Raw genomic sequence first — 21771 nt, forward strand, 5'->3', positions numbered from 1 at the left:
GACTGCACAGCATGGACAGTAATACCCGAGCTGTGACAGTGTGTCAGTTGGCAAATAGTCACACCAGTGAAATATGGTCAGTTTTATTCTAATCATTCATGTAAATGCGTAAGTTATTGTAATTTACATAATCTTAGCGCCATGGCTTAAGCAGAATTATGTGGAAAAGGCGGTGATTTTAATGGCAATTTATATGGACGTCAATGGTCTTTTAAAAATAAAACGCACTTATAGTGAAAAAAAACAGTAATAGTTAACACAATCTTTTTAACTAAAGCCGTGTGCTCGTGTGAGGGTCCCATGTAAATGACCCGTGTGCATGTGTGTGGGTCGCATGTAAATGGTCTGTGTGCTCGTGTGAGGGTCGCATGTAAATGGCCTGTGTACTCGTGTGAGAGTCGCATGTAAATTGTTCCGTTTGTTTGAGTGAGGGTTGCACGTAAATGATCCCTGTGCATGTGTGTGGGTCGCATGTAAATGGTCCGTGCGCATGTATGTGGATCACATGTAAATGGCCCATGTGCATGTGTGATGGTCGCATGTAAATGGTCTATGTGTATGGGTAGCATGTAAATGGTTCCTGTGATCGCTTGAGGGTCGCATGTAAATGGCCCGTGTGCATGTGTGACGTTCGCATGTAAATGGTCCGTGTGCATGTGTATGGGTGGCATTAAATGGCCCGTGTGCATGTGTGAGTGTCGCTTGTAAATGGTTCATGTGCTCGCGTGTGTGTCGCATGTAAATGGTCCGTGTGCCTGTGTGAGAGCCTCATGTAAATTGTTCCGTGTGCTCGTGTGAGGGTCGCATGTAAATGGTCTGTATGCATGTGTATTGGTCGCTTGTAAATGGTCTCTGTGCTCTCGTGAGGGTCGCATGTAAATGGCCCGTGTGCATGTGTGATGGTTGCATGTAAATGGTTCGTGTGCATGTGTGTGGGTGCAATTTGTATTGCTTTTATATTAAATATGATGACAATACAGCATTTTTTAGTAATTTTACGCCAGAGACGTTTATTATATTGCAATTATCACCACTGCATATTTTTCCCGCAAGTAATGACAGTTTCATGGGAAAGTACAAAATTTTAATGCAGAGAAAATGGAAGACACAAAAGATCCAAACCCTGTTTTTGTACGACGGGTACGTAAACCAACAGCGCGAAGTCGCTGACGTACAGTATCGGCGCTGATAACTCCTCGTCGACGTACAATGGTGGCTGCTGTTCTGAACGTCGCAAGTGTTCAGTTACGCAGATGAGTTCTCATAATTTGTCCTTTTTCATTTGCTGTTGTCATACGTGGTTGCCCTGGTCGTTGCCTGTCTATAGTACATCCTGCCTGGTGAAATCGCTGGTTCAGTCATGTACTGGTACTGTTGTGACATCCAAACCTTATTGCTATAGCCCTTTAAAACCTGTGACGACAATCGCGCTCCCGTTCCTCGGGCATCATTCTCGGCATTGCTTTCTCTGCTATTTCGTTGTTACAGCAATCATGGGGATATCTTTGAATGCCTTCCATTTATACCCCATTTCTGCTACCATTTATACCCCATTTTTATACCCCATTCCTGCTACCATTTATACTCCATTTCTGCTACCATTTATACTCCATTTCTGCACCCACAAGTAGTGACACTTTGTATTTTCGTGTTTTTCAGTCCTGTTTACATTTTAGTGACGAGTCACACAAACATTTCACCTGACAACATCTTTGGAGCTTCCGTAACTCCTAAGCATGGAGATTTCCGTTATTATTCTCAAACTATTATAATATTTTCATGGGTTCATATTGGTGCCTTTTTAAGCGGGTCAGTATATAATTGCCGGACAACTGTTTACTGGTTGTCAACTGTTATAAAACGAAATAGCTTCAGTGGCCTAATGGTTACAGCGCCCGCTTCAAAGTCGGGAGACCTGGGATCATACCCGCGTTGGGTCATACTAAAGATTTTAAAAAAGGTACTTTGTTTCTGCCTCGCAAGGAAGCAGGACTGGTTGATCCATTGTAATGTGCCTGGGTAGGATGCCATGTTTAGTGTCTTTGGCATGATGTTTCTGTGGCTGCAGCACCTTAGCGGCATGGACTCGCCCTGCCACAAGGAGCCACAATATATGTACACACATCGAGGACTCCTCCTCGTCAGGTTTTAAGTACGACGTGAAACCCCAACCTTCATTCATTCATTGTTATACAAATTTTAAAAAATATTCCCTGCTAACTTAACAAAAAATTAATCTCTTCATTTTAACAGGAAATCTGTTACTGGTATTGGAGTGATGCTACAATGTATCCTGTTATTATAACACGATATTTTGTCTTGATATTCTGTTGGTTTAATAGAATATTTATGTTGAATTAATAGAAAATGTATGTAGAATAATCCGCCCTCAGACAACAGGCTTTCTATTATTTTAATAAATTACTTTTTTAGTGTAATACATCTTCCTTCCAGTGAATTGTCTTTCAAACTATGACCTCTGACCACGTTAACTGTAACACAAAAGCCAAAGTGTACAAGTGTGAAATAAGAACTGCGATAAGTACAAGAAAATTATTGGAGTTATAGGCTGACCTGGAAACCTCAAGACAATTTGTAATGTAAATTACTTGCGCTCTTATGTAGGAGTTATCTCCCTGGGTGGTGTTTTGGTGAACTTCCCGACGTGTGATATGCGCCCTACTATATATAGTCTATTTCTATATCGCCTCTATTCAGCTCTCTGTAAAATCAGTCATACTTGCTACCTAAATTGCCTTTAGTCAGAGACACATAGCAACACAAGCTCTACATATGGATATGTTGAAAGCCTGTATCATTGCAAGGAAAATGAAGTTATGAAGTCATAATGTTAGTCCATAAGCTCGGTTTTGACGGCAAGAACCCATTGCCTCGGGTGACGTCATGATTATTCAAAAGCCAGTGGCATACTGGATATTGGGCAGAGTTCAACGTGTTTTGATGGAGGGCGACACCAGTTCCTAAACTGTTATCGACTTTACTGTAAATTCTGTTACTGACACTGACATATATTTTTATTTTATCTCTTGAAGTATATGATCTTAGATTTAGAGAAGGATGTTGGGAAATTAAAATCATCTAGTTTGTTCTCAGAGACAGTAGTTTAGGCTGTATTACTGCATGGAGTTTGTTCTAACCGCTTGTTGGTGCAACCCTTGTAGAACAAATTACTCTCCACGCCCATTGTCCAGGATGCAACTCTCTAAAAGAAATAGACTATACAGAATCGCTTCAGTGGCGTAATAGTTATAGCGTTGGACTCCGGGATCAAACCTGGATCTGGCCATACGAAAGACTTTAAAGATGGTACTTGTTACGGAGATTACAGCACGGAAACAGGACTGGTTGGGCCGGTGTCAGTATAAGGTGACTGGTTGGGGTGTCATCTCTAGTCTCTTCGGCATGACACTTCAGTGGCGTCAATACTTTGGCGGCAGGGACTGGCACTGTAACAAGACTACACAGTATATGAGCACACCTCTAATGACACCTCGTGGTCATATGACTGATAAATTGTTAAGTACGACGTTAGGCCCTTTGAGAATGACGCATTATTCCCTCAGACAAGTGATTCAATAGCCTTAAGTACATTTTTAAATGTCATATTTTGTTCCACTTTTAGTATAGTATATATAGTATATAGCGATGACAACACCTTCAATAAGTCAGATATCCGCAACCCTCTACTGATGTGAGCTTTGGAACAAAGGAAGCATACTGTAAGACGAGACGACAGGAAGTCCTTAGGGATTGAGTTTACCCACTAGATCAGTTTGAGCCATAAGTAAAGCCCGGTTTGTTCACTCTGACAAGTTAAAGCCGACAATCTGGATGTCTCGGAGGCAATTTGAATAATAGAATCTCAAAGGGCAAGCCGTTCTCGAAGTTTCTCGCTCATATCCGGCAATCACTAGACTCAGTCAGACATGTGACAATGCGCATGCGTGAAAGAACACTGATCTATCCGTGTAATCAGCACTTTAATTTCTTTAATGCTAATTTCCGGACGATAAGTTTCCTTTGAATTGTAATGTCTTCATTGTTACGTTCGGCTGAAAGTTTCCAAGGGAAGGTATCCTGCCTTAATGAACACAAACAAACTTAAGTCTACAAGCATCTTCTGCCCGTGCAGTAGCTTCTCCGTACACATGTCTGGTAAACTTTCACTTCACCAGTGCGAGTGCGACGTAAAAAAATAAGGAAATGCATAAATAAATAATATTTATAGATCCTATCAACTTAATGCTGACCACCGTTGTATTTGTGAAATATTCCTGATGTGATAACGACCTGTCTCTTTATTCGCGAAAATGGTTCAATAAACCGAAATGCATCACCATGCTTCATTTCTAGGAATTGGGATTTTGGTCTGCAATTTTTTTTTGTAAATTATGTATTTCACAAGCATACTTGTAAGCAACAAGCTGATTCTAGTTGGGAGAAGGCAAATTTGTTTTCAGATGTGCATTTGTGATCTTTATGCAGATGCTTCTCTGAGCATGATTCCGTACTCATTTAAGACTTTCTAAGCTTTCTTAGTGTTTTGTGGTTTGTGTTAAATGTCGTTTTGGGAGATGGCCTTATGATTATTTACCTGGACCTTGCGTTTTGGCTGACAGTTTCATAGTATATGAATATCTGAGACTTTTCCTTTTGTAGTTTCCTAACGAATAAACCGTAATTTTCATTCCTTAATATCTTCGTGTTCATTCTTGTCATCTGGTGTATTTTGAGTGTTACACCCTTGACATCTTGTATCTTGTATCTTGACATTTAGGCAGGACAAAAACCCTTTGAATGAAGTAGATACGACGAAGGTTGTTCAAGCTCAAAGGCATTGATCCTTTTCCGTGTCTACTGAACCGAACAAGCTAGTTAATGAGTTACATCTCCTATCGACTTCATCCGACATCGATTGCCATTGCTATGAAAATCTTCCTTTTCCTCACGAGAAAATCAAAGAAAGCCACTGATTTCAGAATTGTCTCTTTACCATTGATGTATGTTTTTTAAGCAATTGCATTTTACATCCGGAAATGGCTTTGTTGTGCAAATTAATTCGGCATGTCTGGAATCACAAAGAAAAAAACCGACACTCTACCGTTAAAGGGCGCTCATTATGGTCGGTTTAAAATCGCGTGAAGGCACCAAAGCCATGAGGCTTTCGTCCGGGTTCTAGTAAATTGTTCACCCGTTGTATGGTAATGGTCATGAATTTAAATTACGGTGATGGTTAAATACCTTTAGCTAGAGCTTAACGATTTTAAACCAAGAACCAAACAGCATTGAGTAGGATGCTTTAGAATTACGAAGGTAACTTTTTGTATTCGTAATGGACTATTTTTCGTCAAAGTTATGTTACATTTCTGTTAAAGGCAAACCGCTTAATATCGTCCTGTTCCGCATTTTCTCATTACCTTCACCCTTAAGTGTGGATTTGTTTTTACAGTCCGACGTTTTGTACTGGAAGCGTACCGGGCATGACAATTTTCAGTAAAATATTGGACAAGTGTTTCTTATGTCCGCATAACAAATTGAAACAAAAAAATCCTTAATATATGGATAGCATTTTCGTATACCGTTTACAACCTTACAACATAACGTTGCATACCGACCCCGATGGCTCAATTAGTAGAGCGTCCGCGTCGGGGGCGAGAGGAATCTAGAAAAGGAATCTAGATTAAATTTTCCACATTCATGCTTTACACCGCATTGACGTCAACAGAACGATGTATCAAGTTATAAAAGGCACGTTTTTTCTCTCTCTGAGATATGATAACTTACATGCAACCGATCAGCCTTCAGTCGAGGGTAACTCGACCGAACTTTTGTGCGTCTTTGTACGTCTGTAATAAGACCCCAAAGTTTCAAATCTGCTCGAAGGAGCTCAATTGAAGGTTTCCCTTTATAGGAACGTACTCTTCAAGGACACTAGAAAGTCACGAGTGATTTAAATTCTTAATTAAATTAAATTGTGCGTCTTAATTATATTAAAGAAATACCCACAGTTCACTGTTGCTACCATCCACATTTACATATTTTGTAAAAAAAGGCAACACAAAAACTTTCCAGTATTAACACCAGACACTACAGAAAATAAAGTCGTCAAATAACTTAACTTACACTTCTTGAATACAATTAACCGCAATTTAATATTTATTTTAGTGCTAAAGTAAACGTTAGGCAGCATCATTATGTGGCAGTCGATGCGATCACCTCGGCAATATCACAGTCATATCGTCGCGAAGTTTTCGCCTTTGTTTGGTTATTGAATGAATTCATGATTATGGCTTAACGCCACTTCGGCAATATCACAGTCATATCGTCTCGAAGTTTTCGCTTTTGTTTGGTTATTAAATGAAATCATAATTATGGCTTAACGCCACTTCGGCAATATCACAGTCATATCGTCGCGAAGTTTTCGCTTTTGTTTGGTTATTAAATGAAATCATAATTATGGCTTAACGCCACTTCGGCAATATCACAGTCATATCGTCGCGAAGTTTCCGCTTTTGTTTGGTTATTAAATGAAATCATAATTATGGCTTAACGCCACTTCGGCAATATCACAGTCATATCGTCGCGAAGTTTTCGCTTTTGTTTGGTTATTAAATGAAATCATAATTATGGCTTAACGCCACTTCGGCAATATCACAGTCATATCGTCGCGAAGTTTTTGCCTTTGTTTGGTTATTGAATGAATTCATGATTATGGCTTAACGCCACTTCGGCAATATCACAGTCATATCGTCGCGAAGTTTCCGCTTTTGTTTGGTTATTGAATGAATTCATGATTATGGCTTAACGCCACTTCGGCAATATCACAGTCATATCGTCGCGAAGTTTCCGCTTTTGTTTGGTTATTAAATGAAATCATAATTATGGCTTATCGCCACTTCGGCAATATCACAGTCATATCGTCGCGAAGTTTCCGCCTTTGTTTGGTTATTGAATGAATTCATGATTATGGCTTTACTCCACTTCGGAAATATTGCAGTCATATCGTCGCGAAGTTTTCGCCTTTGTTTGGTTTTTGAATGAATTCATGATTATGGCTTAACGCCACTTCGGCAATGTTACAGTCATATCGTCGCGAAGTTTTCGCCTTTGTTTGGTTAATGAATGAATAAATAAATATGGATTTTTGATACTTTGACAATAATGCTGGATTGAATATCTGACGAAAACATGTTTAATCCAGGAGATAGTAAATGATTATCGAATCGGTAATGAGAAGATCCAAAACCAAACTAAAATATTAGTATATCTTTAAAACCAAATATAAAAATACAGGCATCAGTGGATCACCATGCAATAAAACTAGACCAGCAAAGAAAGAGTGACTGATGGCTAACGGTCGGTAGTAACCCATGAAATAAGGCCTCTTTAAGACAAGTCGCGTAGTTTCAATTTTTTGACATTGTAGATTGTCCTTACTTGGATAGTAATAGAACAAAGGGTTAAGGTCCGAGTTGTTCAAAAGTGTATTAAGACTTCAGCCCGGTATTAACTTTAGTCCAGACTAAAGTGCCATTTACTTTGTACTAGGTTGAGACTAGTATTAAGATTTAAGCCTGAGTTAACTTTAATACACTTTGGAATAGTTGACCTATGACGTGTATATATCTCAGTTTGTAGTATTTGTTAGATAATGTGTGTTATGTGACTATTTCGACGAACGTCACAATTTATTATTGCAAAACTGGTGTGTCAGTCTGTTATTCCATCAAACACCTTCACGTGCCTTAAGTTTTACAATGAGTATAATTCTCTTGTAAGTAAGGATGGAAAGAGCCTGCAGAATACAATGAGTATAATTCTCTTGTAAGTAAGGATAGACAGAGCGTGCAGAATACAGTGAGTATAATTCTCTTGTACGTAAGGATGGACAGAGCGTGCAGAGTGCAATGAGTATAATTCTCTTATAAGTAAGGATGGACAGAGCGTGCAGAATACAATGTGTATAATTTTCTTGTAAGTAAGGATGGACAGAGCGTGCAGAATACAATGAGTATAATTCTCTTGTACGTAAGGATGGACAGAGCGTGCAGAGTGCAATGAGTATAATTCTCTTGTAAGTAAGGATGGACAGGGCGTGCAGAATACAATGAGTATAATTCTCTTGTAAGTAAGGATGGACAGAGCCTGCAGAGTGCAATGAGTATAAATCTCTTGTAAGTAAGAATGGACAGAGCGTGCAGAATACAATGAGTATAATTCTCTTGTAAGTAAGGATGGACAGAGCGTGCAGAATACAATGAGTATAATTCTCTTGTAAGTAAGGATAGACAGAGCGTGCAGAATACAATGAGTATAATTCTCTTGTACGTAAGGATGGGCAGAGCGTGCAGAATACAATGAGTATAATTCTCTTGTACGTAAGGATGGACAGAGCGTGCAGAATACAATGTGTATAATTCTCTTGTAAGTAAGGATGGACAGAGCGTGCAGAATACAATGTGTATAATTTTCTTGTAAGTAAGGATGGACAGAGCGTGCAGAATACAATGAGTATATTTCTCTTTTAAGTAAGTATGGACAGAGCGTGCAGAATACAATGAGTATAATTCTCTTGTAAGTAAGGATGGGCAGAGCGTGCAGAATCTCTCTATTTGATAACTATATTCAGTTCCGCATTAGCGGGAGCTAAAACTTTCGTCTCGAGTTAGATACGAACAGTTGCAATTCGAACGCAACTGAGACACGAATTTTGATTATCGCATCGTAGGAGTCAAAACAGTTAACTGTTTCTCCTTGTATGAATCTTATCGATGACACACCCTGATGACACACGGAGATATCGTATGCAGTAATACCCAAGGTATGTGTACATGGTTTGCTCCTTTAATGGACATACCAGCACAATGACATAAGAAAGTCTGAATTTCTACTTTTTCTCGAAATTTGGGCTTTTCCTCGAAATTTAGACTTCCTGTTGTGTCAATAACACACTTTTATGGCACACGGAAACGTCGTATACAGTAATACGCAAGGTATATGCGCATGATTTGCCCCTATTCGGGTTACCGGCTGCATGACATAAGAAAGCCGAATTTTCGAGCAAAATAGTTGAAATTTCGACTTTTTTACCCTCAAATGTTTAATCAGCGTCACACTAATGGGCTTCCGTAATGAGCCTTCATTAAGTGAATAAAAATGTTTACCGTTTGTTTTAATTCAAATAAAAGTCACTGAATACATTTATGAGTCTGAAGCAGTATATAATTGCACTCAGTGTTAATGAAATAAGAAATAAAAAGAACGCATTCATTATGTTTCAAACTGCGATACACGACACAGCTGTTTGAGTAATATAGTCTTTGTATCATTATACACCATATATACCGAACCTCTGCGTTCAGTTTTTGGAATAGAGAAAACCAAAACCTAGTGTGCGAAGCTGTGTTGGAAACACCAGTGTGCGAAGCTGTGTTGGGAACAGCAGTGTGTGAAGCTGTGTTGGGAACAGCAGTGTGTGAAGCTGTGTTGGGAACAGCAGTTTGTGAAGCTGTGTTGGGAACAGCAGTGTGTGAAGCTGTGTTGGGAACAGCAGTGTGTGAAGCTGTGTTGGGAACAGCAGTGTGTTAAGCTGTGATAGGAACAGCAGTGTGTGAAGCTGTGTTGGGAACAGCTGTGTGCCCGGTATTTGAAAGACAAACATCTTCACAAGCATCTTTCGCATTACAGCAAGCGTAGAATGAAATGAAGTCATTAATAACGGTAAAAAGGTCAACCTTCTAGATCGATGTTTTCGGATTAGATCGTTAACATTTTACTACCGTCCGTGCAGACTGGTGGAATGATTTATCGATTGATTAATGATTGTTTTGTTTTCACAAGACAAGAAAAATCTGTGACACGGAAAGTGGTCAGCAAGATTTTGATGCTACATGCATATGCCCTAAATGACGTTGTAGTATTGTTAAGCACCTATACATGAATAAACCGGACATGTATTTGTTTCATAGAACTCAAGAGAATACTTTAAAACAAATATCGAGGTTTAGAACGGCAGTGCGGCGTAAAGAGCCAGAAGCCTCTCACTAATGCGGTCGTTGTGAGTTCAAGTCCAGCTTCCATCAACCTGCGGATGGTCGTGGTCTTCCCTTGGGCTCTGCCCGTTTTTCATCCCACCATAAGGCTGAACGCCGTTGAATAAATGAAATATTCTTGAGTACGGCATAAAACACCAATCAAGTAAATAAATAAATAAATAAATAAATGTCACGAAAGTAACTAGATTTTTACTATGAAGCTATGAGGGAGGAAACCGTGTAGAGCCGGGGGAAACCCACGACCATCCGCGCGTTGTTGGTAGACCTTTCCAGATCGGAGAAGACTCCAGTATGGGTTGGACTTGAACTCACAGCGTTGGCATTGGTGAAAGGCATCTAGGTCATTGGACTGCGCGAACACGCTAACCACCAGGCCACGGACGCCCCAGTAATAAATAAGCATTTTCTAGACAGTGTTGATAGATCTCTTTAGGTCGGCTGCGCCTTTGTCATTAGATTTGTTAGAAAACCTAAGACATTATTATAGTACTGTTATTAAATAAATTGGTCTTTGCGAATATTGTTTTACCGCACGAACGGCCAGCCGGACGGAGGGATGGAAAGACGCCTCTGTGAATTGTCTTCCTACAGACCTGATGTGAAAACCAGATCTTGTTTGCTTAACGTCAATATGGAAAACACCATATTCTAATCAATCTCTATAAAGCATGCCAGGCAAGGCATTGACGCGAGAAGCGTACATATAGTCACTTTAGGGCTCAGTTTACTGTTTCATGTGTACGTGTTATGGAAGGAGAATATGTTACCGGTATACGAATGCCAAGATTTGCGTGCATCTTGGCTTTAATGCTTTTGTAAAGATAAATTGTGCTCACCATCTACATGACGTTGATCCAAGGAGAAAAATGTCCAAATTACAGTTTGGGTCAAAAACAATTCCCTCGTTCTATTGTAAATTATCCTTGCCTAACATAACGAACATGATTGAGTCTAATTCCGCTTAACTCGGGGCTGTATCTTCATCCTGTTGAATTAGATCGCCACGTTGAATATATGAACAGTTGCAATCAAAGCGCAACAGAGATACATATTTTATTATCGACAGCATACTAGAATAGGCCAGCAGAGTGCACGATGTTGATCGGAATTGATTCATTCGCCTAAACATTCGTCGCGTCTTTCCATTATCACTGAAAACCGTCGGCCTCTTCGCATGAATCCGTCTAAATGTTGTACTGTACATACTTTGTTTGTTCTTTGTTGGTTTGTATTGAATGTTTGTTCTTTGTTGGTTTGTATTGAATGTTGCTTAGAAATTGGTCTTGCTCTTATTGACCTGGAACGTCCTGATTGGTTGACGGGTGGTATACGAATGTCTGTTTCGACGCATAGATTTCCATTATCTTTGAAAACCGTTGACCTCTTCATGAACCCGTCTTAATTTTGTATTTTATATGCTATGTGTATATTCGTCGGTAGTTTGTGTTGTACTTTATTTCGGAAATTTGCCTTGCTACTACTGACCCGGCCGGAACGTCTATTTTGGTTGATGGTTAGTATACAAATATTTTGCCGACTAGATTACTATACATATAATTAATCCATGTACACAATGATTTTTATAAACATATCACTCTACTCTAGCTTATTTTTGAAAGCATATTATTAAGTATTTACTCTATTATGTATGGAAAAATGTCATGGAACCGCACCTTCTGTTCATGTAAATACCTAAATGCAAAGTTGATGACTTGCAAACTGTATTGGTGGTCCACCAGTGGTCTTCAACGAGCTTCAAATGTCTTACAGATAATGAGAGCCCAGAACCTACCAAATCCCTGTCCTAGATCTGCATTGAATTAATACGACGTGTATCAGTAGTAGGGACACACACCTTACCAGTCACGGATAATCTTTAGACAAAAATAAAACGCACATTCAAAACACACGATTATTTCTTGCAAACAGAATCTATGCGTCGAAACAGACATTCGTATACCAGCTGTCAACCATAAGAAGCCGTCAACCAACAGAAGCAAGAAGACAGAAGTCAATACACATATACAGAAATAGGGTCTATTTCAGATCCAAGGGAATGTTTATTAGCAATGATACAAAACCATGGTCTCATGTTTTTGGTATTTCCACATCTAGGGGACACAACTGCCGTGAAGAATGATTTTACAGATCATTCTTAGCGATTGCCTCCCCTGAATAAAATGTCTCATTCAGGCGTACTGGTAAATGCGCAGCAGGAAGAAATGCAGACAATACATATTGAACGGATGACCTGAATGAAGACAAAAATGTCATTAAATCACTACGTATTGCCTTGTATTATTCGAGAGGCAAGCTCTGTACTCTTTTTGAACCGATATTTAAAGAGGGAGAAAAACTTTTATTTCTCAGTTCTTCTTCCAACAAACGTTTAACAATTAGGGTCTTTATCGAAGTGTACAATAACCAACATCTCTGCATAGTCAGGATATCTATCACTCGAGGGCGTGTCCGGTCTACATCTCAACAAGACTACAGTTGATCTCATTTTTACATTTCAGCAAGGCTTGTTTGAACAGATTTCTTTCATCAATGTCTGATACAGTACCCGAAACTGATTGTAGAAATAATACGTAAATTGCTTAGATATTATAAATTGACAAAAGCTCTGATATAATATAACCCTTGGGAATTCTGAGAAAATGTGAGTAAACACGTGGAAAGCACACGTATTAAATACAAGAAAAGAATTAAGATTGTTCTTTCAATGTAAGTTCTTCACTTTATTTCCCAACCATAAGAGAAAAACTCAATTGTCTCTTTCTATAATTTATTTGACAACCGCTATAGTTCCTTCCGAACAAGTCACAATGACGAAAAATGAAACCTTCCCATCACGAAGTAATGCTTGTGTGTGCCTTGTGTTTCTGATTGTATATCAAATGTGATGAAGACACAGCATTTTGTGTCACATGTGATGACGACACAGCGTTTTTTTTTTGTCAAATATGATGAAAACACAGCATTTTGAGTAATCCTAGACCAGTGACGTCTAAAAAATTGCAACTGACAAGAGGTCATAGCTCACAGGTCATGTGGTCGTCGTTGCTGTGGTTATACAGGAATGTCGAACTTGACGCTTACACCCTCATCACACCAAACTAGTTCTCATTACGTTCTTAGAACGTACGTTCTTAGCCTGTTACCGAACAGGTTCCAACTGTGTGCGAACGGAGTGAACGTTGAATCAACTTTTTACAGTCTTTTTACGAACTTCGTGGACGGGCTGGGACGGTAAGGGTGCTCTTGAACTTCGAACCTGCTCAAAATTTTCTGGCGGCCATCCCGTTCTGCAATTTGACGGAGTGACAACGCACTTAAAACAAGATAGACGTACTACGAACGACATTGCTGTACATTGATCCTACCAGGAACGTGTTATGACGTGGTTCAGAGCTCAACAATGAAGTCATCACATGCCCAATTGACAGAGACACTTGAGAAGAAGTTGCTAAGGAGTTCCTGATGCACTGGAACGTCCCACATGAGTGATGTGCCCTGAGTGGGGAACATATTGCATCAGAATGCCTACCAAGACTTGAAAGGCTTCTTTTGTTGTCCTAATGGCACTGGTAAATGCCAATTACAACTTTATGTGGTTAGATGTTGGTGGTTTTGGAAGTCAGACTGATGCCCAGATCTGCAACCACTCAGAATTGAAAAAGTGCTTAGAAGATGGCACCATTGGTCACCCTCCACCTTCCCCCTTGCCAAATGATGTCCAGAACTTGTCTTATTTCTTGCAGGGAGATGACGCTTTTGCCCTTCGCGCAAACCTCATGAAGACATACTCAGGCCGTTGGCCGACAAGGAAAGAAATGATTGCGAACTTCAGGATCTCAATAGCCAGACGTGTGATTGAAAATGCCTTTAGCATTATGGCCCAGAGATGGACAGCCTTCTTGTCACCGCCTCCGAAACCCAGCCTTTCAGAACATTGAAATGGATGTTAAAGATGGTACACATCACCTCATTACTGGTGAATGGAGACAAGTTGTCAACCTGGCAGATTTGGGCGTCCCAAGTCCCACAGTTTTGACCAAGAGTCTATTTAAGGGATTTTTCCAACAGTCCAACGTGTGCCATGACAGGCCAGGATGATTAAGCTATGAGTGAAATAGCATTAAAGGATCATTGAAGGATGTTTGATGTTTAATTTTAGCTCATTACTAATGCGTTTAGCTTGAAACGCGAAAGCGATTGAGGACTGGCAGGAATTATGATACTTATGATAATCTCATTTGATAATTATTCACATTCACGTTCTTCCAAACAGTTTCCTAGAGTCTTGTGGGAGAGATTCAATATAATTACAGATGTACACCACAGAGACAAAAACCAGAGCAACTGCGACAGTGTGATACCTGGCAAATGGTCACACGCAACCGTTAAAAGACGGCCAATTGTAAATTTACCTTGGTTAGGGTTTTATTCTAACTGTTCATGTAAATGCTTAAGTAGTAGTTAATTATATGCCCCCAAGCACCAGGGCTTAAGCATAATTTGGTTAAAAAATATTGCTGCGATGTTAAATGCAATTTATTAGACGTCGCCGGTCCATAAATATTAAAAATGCTGTGCTGTCATCACATTTAACACACAATAACATTAAAAGGAAGCAAACGAACCTTTGAACAGGGTGGCGTTAACCCATAGTCATTCATATATTCATTTACTTATGCTTGCTAGAAAAATGCTCTACTTTTAATGTTGTGTTTTGGAATGGAGCCTTCTGAAATGGTTACAGGAAAAAATAACTGACTGCTTTACTGGAAATGTACGAAATGACAAAGATCCTTAATAGTACAACGTTCGTCACTTTACTTTCTATGTGGTTTAAATGCGATTGACATTTGTGTCCAGCTGTTCCGACGTCAGCCGTCCGAAAATGTTCGGCACCGTGATATTCCCTGTCCCCCATGCGCTTCCGAACCAGACGTCAATTTGACGCATCCTCCCATCTAGTTTCACCCACTTCAGGCCAGTTGGTGTGGTGAACGATAACCCAGCTCTGTAAAACACGTCTTCATTTTCGTCAGTTCCCCAGAGTTTTCCTTCGCCGGAGGACACCTCCACAAATCTTTTTTCAGGTAACAAGGTCCAGGATGTTCCAGCATTGTCCGGATCGTTGTAGGTGCCCTCTCGGTAGAACACTTCGCCTAACCCGTTCACTCCCCACACTCCAGCGCTCCCCACTGTGATCTGCTGGAGACTTCCGTTGATTTTCTCCCAGGCGGTACCCATGTTGTTGTCGATGGTGACCCCCACACGTCGGTACACACAGTTAATGCCGTCCGTGGCCCATACGTGACCCTTGGGACTGATGCTAACTTGCTTCATCTTTCTCGGCACTTCTACCCAGTCGCACCCTATGGGATTGTAAGCATCGATTCCCACCCTTATAAACACAGTCCCGTCAGAGTTTACCCCCCAGACGGTAAACGTACCGACGTCGATATTCCTTAGGGGTTGCACTAGCGGCTGCTTGCCGGGTTGCATGACGAGAACCCACTCCCCGACCCCCTGAGATCCGTCATTGCCTCTCGTGAAATTCCTGTAGAACACATTGCCATTAGTCTGAACACCCCAGACCCCCGCAGGCCCCACGGACACGTGTCGTAGTTGACCGATGATAGGGGTCCATTCCAACTCCAGCGGAATGAGTTCCTGTGAACGTGAGCCGCCAAGAAGGGTCAAAACTGAACAGAGCAGCAGCCAAGCACTGGATCTGGAATAAAGGGTATAGTTTTAAATACTTTGCTCTTGCTATGTCCCAGATATTTCACTTGTATTGCAGTGGGTTTGTATCCGTGCCAATCTTGTATAATTCACAAAATCAATAAGGGTATTCTGTTGAAACTCGATAATCTTTTGTGAAAATCCTTACTCACGCAAAACCATATCATCAGTTAAAGCCATAAGAGCTACTAAGTTTCGAACACCCTATCAAATCACTACCCACTCACAACAAAAGGTAGAAAACTGGTCACATAAAATTTTAGTTTTACATACGAAGACAAACAACAAACATAACGTAACTTTGATGACACGCAGAAATACATCCATGAAAGATTCAGTAGAAATGTATTTCTAGGTAACGTCGATCTTCATACAGTAATTTAGAAACACAGTGCTTTATTTCAACCAAAATTTCTTATATTCTTTTTTACAAAGAGTGCCTTTTGGCCTGTTATTACTGAGCAAATTACAGAATTGTACTGAGATTCTGAAATTTGAACTTCCTTATTGCACCTCTCTTGGCATGCTTGGGTCAGCTCTCTCCGTTACTGTAATAAATTCCCTTACTATAGTCCATTTCTTTTTTGTCAGTCACTTATATTCAGCTGTCTTTAAATCAGTCATACTCGTTACGAATATTGGCTTTAGTCAGTAGTTTCTGAATAATTATAACGTTGTCCGAGGAAATGGCGTATTTGTGTCGAAACTAGGCTTAACAGTTCGAGTTTAACAATATAAATTAGAAAACGTGTTGACTTTCCTTGCAAGAATATGTACTTACAACATATCGATGTGTAGAGCTTGAATTGTTAAGTGTCACTGAAGAAAGTCAATTTAGTAGTGAATATGACTGATTTTAAACACAGCTGAATATAGTATTTAATAATTTATTTGATTGGTGTTTTACACCGTACTCAAGAATAGCATTATGGTGGGTGGAAACCGGGCAGAGCCCGGGGGAAACCCACGACCATCAGCAGAGGAAGCCAGCATGAGCTGGACTTAAACTCACAGCGACTGCATTGTTGAGAGGCTAGCGCGCTAACCAACTGAGCACTGAATATAGTAGACTGGCTAAAAGAGGTAGACTATAGAAAGCATTGCGATTCATTCGTCTAAAATAGAAATTCATGGCATGATCGCTTGTTTCTATTTACGTAATTTTACTGTTACGTTAAATCTTAATTAGTCACGTGAGTTATCACTTACATCTGGTGGCAATGCATCATCTTCTAATAAGTCGGTCACCTCACCTTGTAACAATACAACCTCAACTAGTAAACTGAGAACATCGCCCTATAGTTATGCAACCTCAGCTATGGAATTTGCAAATAACACCGGAAACAGTGGTAGCAGTGGTACATGTTGCAACCTCTGCTGGCTACTAACTGAGTTAAATATGCAGTGCTGTAGATATGGTAAATATCGGTACTCACAGAACCTTACTCGTATGACGCCATACAGGGTCATGCAAAATGTATGCATTGGGAATAAAAAGGAAAAAAAGTGTCTTTAGAATAAACACGTGTTATCAAAAACCATCCATTTCACATGTTTTTTGCATATATGTGCACGGTTTCGTGAGCATCGATGCTAAAAGCAGGGCTTTCACGAAAACATTTAGTTGGTCATACCAAAATAATCATCGATTCTTTTAAGTTATAAAATATTTAATAAAACTGAAAATGAACAAACATGCTAGTGTACCCTACCAGTTTAAACCGTCAGAATAACAGCTATGTCGAAGCCCTCCACAAAACAAAGTCTAAAAATTTTGTGAATAATGGACGAAACGATTCGAATATTAACCTTTACCTGTACCGTGGTGAAATCTTGCTCCAGGTCTCGATTCAGTATAATCAACCGCCTTGCAAAAAGTTTGGATATCTTCCAAAATCCGTAAAATGGGCAAAAACTATGCATTTTGCCAAAAAGTGATATTTTAAGATTAAAAGTGAACACAAATATAACGCCCGCTGAATAAGTACGGAATATAATTACAGACGTTCATGTACATCATATAGAGTAGAACCAGAGCAGCGAGTGACAGCTGACAAATGGTCCTGCGTAACCGAAGATATACGGCCTTTTGACAATTTGCCTCTGTTCGGGTTTTGTTGTAATTGTTCATGTAAATGTTATATAGAAGCAAATTACACACACACCACCCCCCATCCAGGAGCATGGCTTAAGCAGAAACAGGTAAGGACAATATGCAGCTTATTTGACATCACGGGTCTAGACTTTACCATACAATAACATTGAAACAATGCAATGGAAGGCTATATTCAAGAAAATGTCCTTTGAACAACATCTCACCTTTGATAACCTGCAGTCATATTTGAGCCAAAACAGTCCTTTCCCGACAACTTCATCCTTCAAATGGCACTGAAAATGGAACATAAACTAAAATGACGAAGTTTGTGAATTATCCAATGACGGACAGTCTGTATAACTATTTATTAATTTGTTTTTGACACCCATACTTAAGAATTGTCCACTTACATGTATATCACGGCGGTGACGTGTATGGTTGGAGCAAACCAGATTATGGACACGGTAATATGTTATAGGCCTACATTCTACATATCCCTGAACTTATGTGACATCTCCTACCATTTAGGCCTACAGGAGATTTGTTCAGAGGTGTCAACTTTCCAAGCCAGAATTTGTATTCAGACATAGTCTTTGTATCAAACGCCGGTTATAGGCAACGAATATGTTTTATGTTATAGCACCTTTGTGTCGTTAATTAATTTCCTCGCCCATTTTCACGTATTGTACGAGATTTCTGGGTCAGTTGCAAGACTTGGGGGAATTAGTCCAGTAAATAAAAAACACATCTTTTGTGAGGTACCAAGTTTCGAATTTCTCACCTGACTGCCTACAGCCTATTGAATGGCGAAGTATGTTTAAAAGATATATCTAAAGCTTGGTTTTTATTTCTTAATACTTGGAATATTGTTTGACATAACATATATTACTACAAAAAGCTTGAGCTATCTTCTAAGGCCTAAAATTGGTATTAGATTAGTTTTCGCAGGTTGCTGGCAGGCCCACCCACATACGGCTGGTAGACCTACTCACGGAGAGGAAGCCAGCATGAGCTGGACTTGAACTCACATCGACCTCAATGGTGAGAGGTTCCTGGGTCATTACGCTGCGCTAGCGCGCTAACCGACTGAGCCACGGAGAACTCGAGTGAGCCTGAATTGAGTTTCATGAAGTACCAACGCTTTGTTGGGAGCAGAGAGTGAACTGGGAGGGAGGGTGCTAAGCTTGCCTCGCGTCCCCAGTATGTTCATCGATGATGTTTTTTCCGAATATTTCCGACCATTGGTCAAAGGTAAAATGGGGAAAGGGGGGGGAGGGGGAGGGGGTATTAGAAAATATTGTAAAATAGAGCGGTTATTAAGAAATATAAAATATGCCAAACAATTGAAAACAATTTTTTTTTATTTTTATTCATATACCTTTATCCTTTAATATGGTTTCCCAAATAAATGAAATGAATTACAGCCTAAATAACCGGGCGTTACTGGTGGTTACATAATTTTCTGATACCGTGAATTACATGCAAGACTTCCAGCTAGGCTGAATCTTTTCAAATATTCGATATGATTATTATTCTCATGCAGACGTACTCGAACACTATGTTTTTGATTAGTGTTTAATGCCGTACGGAGGTTGAGGATAAAGACAATCGGAGCGCCCAAAGTAAACCAATGCAGTTCACCAGATACCAAAAACAAACCCCCTGACCTAGGACTACAGCCACGTTAGTGAGGGCTTTCATCATCAACTGAGACCAACGATTCGGTCGAAAGACCAACGTTTCGGCCGAAAGAACAACCATTCGGCCGAAAGCGCCAGTTGAAGTAATGTCTTTTAAGTTAATTATTTATTTCTTTGGTCTGTGTCCAACGCCATACTTAGCACTTTTTGATTGTGGTGGTCGGTTTATGGGTGGAACAACCCGAGTACCCGGGGTAAATCACAGACATAAACCGGGCAAGTTGCTTACAAACTTTCTCACACGTGGCGTACAGATATATAGCATAATATTGATGGGAAACAAAATGCTTTCAGTGAAAGTTCGATTATGCAAATGGCCCACGGGCGTCGCGGAATGCTTATTGTCAGCAAGGAACCTTATATCCAGTGACACCCTGGGAACCCCCAAATTCCCCGTCCAGATATGTAAATTTAACATTTGAGCCAGTATAAGGAACACTTCAAAATGCACAGAGCACACCAAAAAGATCGCAATGCAAAACAAAAGAAAAGAACCAACTCCAAAATAAAACACAACCATAAAAAATAATTTGTGTTGTTAGAACTGGCTTACTTGAGAATTCCCCAAAACGTAAGTATATTCAATGAAAGAGTATATTAAGTAGTTACGAATAATGTGGAAAAGAAATTGCACGTACAACACTTCCGGTGGCAAATCAATTTCCGGTTCCAATTTTCTTCCCTTGCAAACGCCCATACGTTTAGTTACATGTAACTTGTTCTAACATACCGGTTTATTCTTCAGTTTCAACTCGAAGGTGAAGAAAACGCTATTGGCTCAGCATCTTGCGAATTATTAGGAAAATCTCCATTAGAAGAGAGACAATTAATGACCTTACCTGAACAAAATGACCTCTTTTTTTCTCACCGAACACTGACGCTTGTAAAATGAGCAACATGCCAAATGGGCTCGATTTTATATCTGCGTTGAGACGTTTGAGCCTTACAGGCTAGATGAATCACTAAATCAACATTTTTGTGCACTTCAATACTGATAATATTTACCATTGAGCAGCTATTGTTTGGATGACAGTTATACATGAGCAAGCCAAAACAAAGAGTCAACTAAAACAATGATTGTCACAGGCAGATACCACAGACAAACTAGCTACACGTTTAACTATTACTCAGGTGCGTTTCAACTTGGGTTTTGCTTGTTCATTGTTCCATCATTGTTCCGCACGTCTGGCCAGTCAGGACTAAGATGACTCGGATGTTCATTTGCCCGCCATTGTGCTTCATGCATTGCTGTGTTTTTTTTTTTTTTTGTTTTTTTTTTTTGTTAGGTTAAGTGTGATTTGAGTTCCTGTACTAACCATTTTCACAGAAAGACATAATTAAACACACTGAATAAATGACTGAATGTACTCAAGAGTGCATAATGCCACGTGTGGCTGAACACTGGCAATCTGGCGTTAATGCCATTTTTTCATTCAAACTTACATATGCGTCAGAAAGAGAATTTCCCTTTGTTCTGGTTTTATTTTGAAAACATAATGTAACTGTTATGTTTGTCTACGTTTATGCATTCATTGATAGCGACGTCCAGTCTAACAATAGTATTAGTTTATCTGCAAGTAGAGCCACACATTGTTGCGTTTAGGAGGTAAGATAAACATAGTTTAATTCTGACATGGACATTTGTTTATAAACAACAGAAACATCTCGTATATTTTACCTATATAAAGACAGGTGTTTATTTAACAGGCACATTCAATCAAAATCCTATTGCTGGGCAGAGGTTTGAGGTAAGTTTCGTAGTTGAGGCCTTCATGTACGATGGTCAAAATATTCCAGTTTTATCTTGAACTCTCCTCGAAAACGCAGAGAGACATGTCTGTGTTTTCATTAATGTTGTTTGTAGGGTTTTAAGGGCGGAGATAAACCACCGACCTGTGGCAAGTTACTTACAAACTGTGCCCATGCTTGACGTAGAAATTCGAGAGGAATCGAAAACTTCGTCACGACCGGCATTGGTGTATTAAGTCAAGTGCTTTACCGTTTGAGTGAGTGAGTGAGTGCTTGGGGTTTAACGTCGTACGCAACAATTTTTCAGTCATATGACGACGAAGGAATCCTTAGGGTGCATGTACGTGTAATGTGCCTCCTTGTTGCAGGGCGGATTTCCACCGCTCTTTTATTT

At 39.8% G+C, this 21771-nt stretch overlaps 1 protein-coding gene across 1 annotated transcript; it reads right to left on the bottom strand.

The window, feature by feature from the left end:
* Positions 1–14930: 14930 nt before the first annotated feature.
* Positions 14931–18989, bottom strand: LOC135463452 (tectonin beta-propeller repeat-containing protein 1-like). The gene is made up of 3 exons (XM_064740711.1): positions 18957–18989; positions 18153–18221; positions 14931–15761 (listed from the first exon to the last, which is right to left on the bottom strand). The coding sequence occupies exons 1-3, from the start codon at positions 18987–18989 to the stop codon at positions 14931–14933; spliced, it is 933 nt and encodes a 310-aa protein (XP_064596781.1).
* Between the last annotated feature and the right edge of the window lie 2782 nt (positions 18990–21771).

The sequence above is a fragment of the Liolophura sinensis genome, chromosome 3 (assembly GCF_032854445.1).
Source record: "Liolophura sinensis isolate JHLJ2023 chromosome 3, CUHK_Ljap_v2, whole genome shotgun sequence".
NCBI lineage: Eukaryota > Metazoa > Mollusca > Polyplacophora > Chitonida > Chitonidae > Liolophura > Liolophura sinensis.